Source organism: Alligator sinensis, unplaced genomic scaffold (assembly GCF_000455745.1).
Source record: "Alligator sinensis unplaced genomic scaffold, ASM45574v1 scaffold637_1, whole genome shotgun sequence".
Classification (NCBI taxonomy): Eukaryota; Metazoa; Chordata; order Crocodylia; family Alligatoridae; genus Alligator; species Alligator sinensis.
In genome coordinates, this window is record NW_005842368.1 from 988,836 (window position 1) to 994,745 (window position 5,910).

Consider the following 5,910-nt stretch of genomic DNA (forward strand, 5'->3'; position numbering starts at 1 on the left):
ATGTTCTTTTCCAATCATCTGGGACCTCGCCCAACCTTCATGAGTTCTCAAGGCAGGTAGCCAGAGGTTCAGAAATGACCTCAGTCAGTTCCTTCAGTAACTTGTGGTGCGTCCCATGTGGCCCAGCTGACTTGAAGGCATCTGGCTTCTCTAAGTAATCTCTAACCTGTTCTTCCTCTACTCTAGGCTGTTCATCTCTGTCCCTGTCTCTGCCAACTGTGTTCATCATCTCATAGCTGAGCCTATTTGTGAAGATAGGTTAAAAAAATGTATTAAATAGAATGCATTAAAATGCATTAACTATTTTAACCTTCTGTGTATCATCTGTAACTAGATTGCTTTTGCATTCTGTATGGGACCTATGGTTTCTCTGGTCTTCCTCTTGCTTTTAACATACTTGTAGAATCCCTTTTTATTGCCTCTCATGCCCCTTGCCAGCAGAGTCTCAAAATGTGTCTTGACCTTTTTAACTTTCTCCCTGCATGCCCGTGCAACACTCTTACACTCTTCCCTAGTAATATGACCAGGTTTCCAAATGGCAATAATAAGATAATATGGTAATACAGGCTAGCAACACATATAACTCCCTTTTCTCCCATAATACTTATGCCCTTCCCCTATTCCCAAGAGAATTCACTACGTGCTTTTATAGTTATGAAATCAAGTAACTTTGGGGGCTTTCAGCCCCTTCAGTTCTGAAATTCAGCGTTAAGGAGTCTTGGTGTCATTGTGTTGGATTTCCTTTAAGAGCTGCAGTTCAGAATTGCTGTTAGCACTACTTAGGATGTTATGATTTATGACATTACCCAAGGCATTAAATATGGTTATTTTGGGCCCCTACTTCTCTCATATTATTTACAGGCCCTGATTTCATAATGTTTTCTCTCATCAAAACCTTGAGTGCTTGGTCAGTCACTAACTATGACACCTAACTTGGCTTCAAGGTAAATACAGATTTATTTCTTGAAGGTTAAAGGAAGTAAATCTTTCTTACCCATCAGTAAATTCATAAGACTGAATTTATGAGTGAATTCAGCTCATGAGCCAAGCCTAATTTCCATTTTGGGATACATCTGTGATGAAAGAACTGCGATTTCAGTTGGCTTACCTAGTGTGTTCATATCTTGCTTGGGTAAGATGAATGGGACTGGAAATACTTGGAACTTGGTACTGGGTTAGAAGCAGCTCCAGCTCAAATTGTAGTAGATACTAAGGGAGGAGAGTCTCATCAGCTTTCAGCTGGCAAGAGTAGTTTAAAAATCCTACTATAAAATTCTGTGGCATTACTTTATCCCAAAGGCAGCTTGCCTTCTCCAGTATTTTTCAGGGTGTTTGGGATCATTACCAGTATATAAGCTAAAGCATCCAGCTAAGAAAGCAGCAGTCTCCAGTGGGTCTGCATTTAGACAGACAACAAGATTAAGCAACCATGGGATTTTTTTTTTCTTTTTTAATAGAAGGGGTAAGTCTTTGATTTCTCAGCTGCGTGATGAATGTAAACCATTGCAAGGGAAGGCAGGGTAGATTTTTACCTATAACTAATCAAAGTAGATATATAGCACAAGCTTTCCTGGGCTGAAGCTCATTCTATACCTTTCTGACCATTCTAGGCCCAGACCCTCCTTGATTTCAATGCAAGCTGAATACCTATGTTTTTCTGTGACTTCCTCTTAGTTTCTGTACTAAATGACAGCCTCTCAAAGTATCTGTTTGTGTCAAGTGAAAGCTGGTGTCTGAGTGCTGCATTGACATTTGCAGCTTTTCCCAAACACTAGAGTTTCCAGAATGATTGAAAAAAAGCCAGAATGAGTCACAAGACAAAACGTGGTTTACTGTTGTTGCTTTCTGCAACTGTTGCTTAGAGCTATTTAACTTTTTTTTTCCAGCCGTTTCATCCTATGGTGAATCTGGAATGCTCAAGGGATTTTCGGCCATTTTTATGCGCCCTGTATGCTCCTGTCTGCATGGAATATGGACGTGTCACACTCCCGTGTCGGAGGCTCTGCCAACGGGCATACAGTGAATGCTCCAAACTCATGGAGATGTTTGGAGTCTCTTGGCCAGAGGATATGGAATGCAACAGGTGAGCAAATCTGTTTTTTTCAAAACCCCATGTAAACCTTTTAATACGTTCCAGGATGTTTTAAACACTCTCTCAGTACATCAGAATTTTCCACTACAAATATGCCTGTTTTGTCCGTTCTTTGTTTAGCGTAACAGGCTGTTTCCTGGAGAGGAAATTGAATTCATATTTTTGCCGTTTCCCTCTCCCTCCCCCTCAAAACTCTGACAATACCTATAAGTAATTAGAGTAGACAAGGCATGCATAGTTTTAAGGAGATGGGTATACTAATTCCATTTTATTTTTTCCTTTATTTTTGCACAGTGCATCAGTCTGGGTAAAGCTGAATTATGTGGCCTTGGGTTAATATCACTTTACAGCTTTAATCCAGTCTTGCAAAACTATACTTACCTGAGATCTATAGGTTTTGGTGTCTTATTTCTGATGGGAGAGTAAAATGTAAAGCATTTTTTGAAATTTAAACAAGCACCCCCCCACCCCACCCCACCCCCCGCGAGACTGTTTGCAAATAAAACTTCAATTTTATGTGAAGGGGATTGCTTTAGGGCAAATTTTTAGCAGGTGATATTTCTGTGCTGCGTGCAACAGAGGATATACATAAATGGTCACAGTTGAAACTTGCTTCCTTTTGTGTGTGTTTAATTGGTGACTTTTTGACTAATGAAGATAAAGGGGCCACAAATGAAACCCTGGTGTCCTGCCAAAAAGCCTTCCCTGTCTCTGGCTTTCTGCATAGCTGTCTGGTCCCTCCTTCAGCATAAGCCAGATCCTTCAAGGTCAGCCTTCCTTTCCCCCCAGACTCCCTAATGACACACAAGCTATCTTCTGGGTCCAGATATTCCCATCCACACCAGCTGGTTGTCACTTGTGGCATCGAAGAACAGAACTCTTGAAGCTTTTATACAATCCAATTACAGGACTTATTAGAGACGCTTATAACAGCATGTGCCATTTATTTATTTCTGATCTGTTCTTCACTTTAGAGTGGCTTTGGTCTACACGCGAAGTCTGTCTAAGCATTCTTTGCTAATTCCAAGAACATGTAAAAAGACTTCTGTTTGTTTTTTCCAAAGCCCTCTCCAATTTAAATCTTGCTTAAATTAACTTTCCCTTTCCTGCAACACATTAAAAAAATGTATAAGTACTGTAGACCAGGGTTGTCAAAGGTCCACTGTGGAGCACTCTCATCCAACCTCCCTTACTGCCTGTGGGTCTCAGATTAAACCCACATACAGCTGTAGCATGTGCTGGACCAGGCTCACACACTGTACAGGATGTGTGGGGCTGGTCCTTGGTGCACACTGTCGGCTGCACTTGGGGCCTGTTTGTAGGCCCGATACAGCGCGAGCACCACCCCAGTGCTGCCCACGAGGCCAGATGAGTTTAACACTCCTGCTGTAGACAATGTTGTCAGTTATAGATCATGACATTTTAAATTTTAGGGGACTTCTTGCTTTTTACATTTGGAACCAACCCCAAAATACACGAATGCCTAGGAACCAAAATTGTATCTTAAAAATGCACACTAAAATTTAAACCTTCTTGTTGGCTGGTTAGAGGAAGACTCCACTTACAGTATCCTAGTCTCTGGCATTGGGGAGTTGCTGTTTGCTTCACCTTTATTCTTGTTTCCATCTCACCCTCCCTTTTCTTCACATTTTATTCCATCACATAGCTTTCCTGTGAGCCCATTCTTGCTTCTAACCTATACAATTAGCACTTCCCTTCCTCTATGTAATTCTAACCCCCACTGCTGCTGTCTCCTCTCCTTCATATGCAAGCTGTAAGCTTCTCCTTTCCTTAGAGTTTCTCTTCTGTGTGCAGTCCCTCATCTCAGTGTCCTGTTTTCCTGCTGCTATTTCAGAATCAGTCTCCCCTGAGTGCAGCTTGGCTTCAGTACCTTTGTAAGCAAGAGAGAGAGGAAGATAGACATCTTAGTATGAAGTGAGGCCCCAGGCAGGACAGGATAGTACCTTGGTATTTTTACACATACTTTGGGACACAGCGCCAGGCACTTTAATTAGCAAGCCATGCAAATGAAAAGTGTCCACGCGTCACATGCATCAGCGTCCCCATGCTGAAAAACAGTGGCAGGGCATTTTGAACTAAAGTTCAGTGTGTTTTAGTTGAGAGGACCCCGCCGGCATTTTTTCAGCACAGAGACGCTGATGCACATGACACGGAAGGCTGCCAGAGTGCGTCAATTTCCATGCTTGCACAGACTCGATTAATCGAGTCCGCTCTGATACGCTGGATTTCCAGCACGTCAGAGCAGACTCCCCACATGTCTGTAGGAACTGCGGGTGACTAACTGATTCGTTCTGTACTTGTGGATGGCACCACGCTCAGCTGAATGAAATGGACTGCTATGACCAGTCAGTCTCTAAGGTGCTACCCTGTCCTGCCTTTTGTAAACACTGGGAGCTTGTGATAAGTTTGCTAAAGACCAACCTCCCTTCCATATGAAGAAAGCAGGGCAGGATGTCACCTTAGAGACAAACTTGTCAGAATCTGTAAAGTGCTGCCCTGCTCCACCTTCTGCCTCGCTTCAGACTAACACAGCTAACAACCTTTCTCTTTTTCCATTTGAAGAAAATGGGGAAATGGTGTGGCCATGTTGCTTTGCATCTACCTCATCAAAAGCGATTGGCAAATGGTGACCATTCAGTTTCATGAGAAGGCAAGAATAGGAGATCATATGTCAGCTTGAACTACCACAGAATTTGCCATGTAATGAAACGTAGAGAGAAGAAACAACTCTTTCCTTTTATTTTTTTTTAAAGAAAAGGTGTGTAGCTGTCAAGAGCACTAAGCTTTGTTTGATGAAAGTTTAAAACTGCCAAAACTTTGATACTGGTATCGGTATAATTCTGTGCTTAGTAACTTTTAAAATAAAAACAGGAAAAATTATTTCTTGTTAAAGCAAATGACAGCAAGCCAATAAAAAAAAATCTAGTGTATCATGCATGGCAGGAGCTGTCAACCCAAAACTGTTCCTAAAAAAGCTTTAAAAAACCCACTAAAATACTTCAAGTTAAGTGATTGAATACTCCTAGAAAGTTGTAAGAGTATTTGAATACTTAAGTGTTTTATGAGACCTGCTCTGAATTGGGAAAAATGGGTAAAATATGCATATTTTAATTTAATTAATTATGAATAAATAATATGCATTTTAAACTTATGATATCTTATTTTTTAGATTCCCGGATTGTGATGAGCCTTATCCTCGTCTTGTTGACCTCAATTTAGCTGGGGAGCCCACAGAAGAGACCCCAGTGGCAGTGCAGAGGGACTATGGCTTTTGGTGCCCCCGGGAATTAAAAATAGACCCTGATCTGGGTTACTCCTTCCTGAGAGTACGAGACTGTTCTCCTCCTTGCCCAAACATGTACTTCAGGCGTGAAGAACTCTCCTTTGCCCGTTACTTCATCGGAGTTATTTCGATCGTCTGCCTTTCTGCCACCTTGTTTACTTTCTTAACTTTTCTGATTGATGTCACACGATTCCGCTATCCAGAAAGACCCATTATATTTTACGCCGTCTGTTACATGATGGTGTCGTTAATCTTCTTCATTGGCTTTCTGCTTGAAGACCGAGTAGCTTGTAACGCATCTAGTCCTGCCCAGTACAAGGCTTCTACAGTGACACAGGGCTCTCACAACAAAGCTTGCACCATGCTTTTCATGGTGCTTTATTTCTTTACCATGGCTGGCAGTGTTTGGTGGGTCATTCTTACCATCACATGGTTCTTGGCAGCTGTGCCAAAGTGGGGCAGTGAAGCAATTGAAAAGAAAGCATTGCTCTTTCACGCCAGTGCATGGGGCATT

The 5,910-nt window shown here is 41.8% G+C and overlaps 1 protein-coding gene across 1 annotated transcript in view; it reads left to right on the forward strand.

Annotated features, from left to right (window-relative positions):
* The window catches only part of FZD3 (frizzled class receptor 3), a 74,741-nt gene that overhangs the window by 28,521 nt on the left and 40,310 nt on the right, over positions 1–5,910 (forward strand). The window contains 2 exon segments of the mRNA XM_006029259.2: positions 1,887–2,083; positions 5,283–5,910. Coding sequence (XP_006029321.1) covers positions 1,887–2,083; positions 5,283–5,910 — 825 coding nt within the window.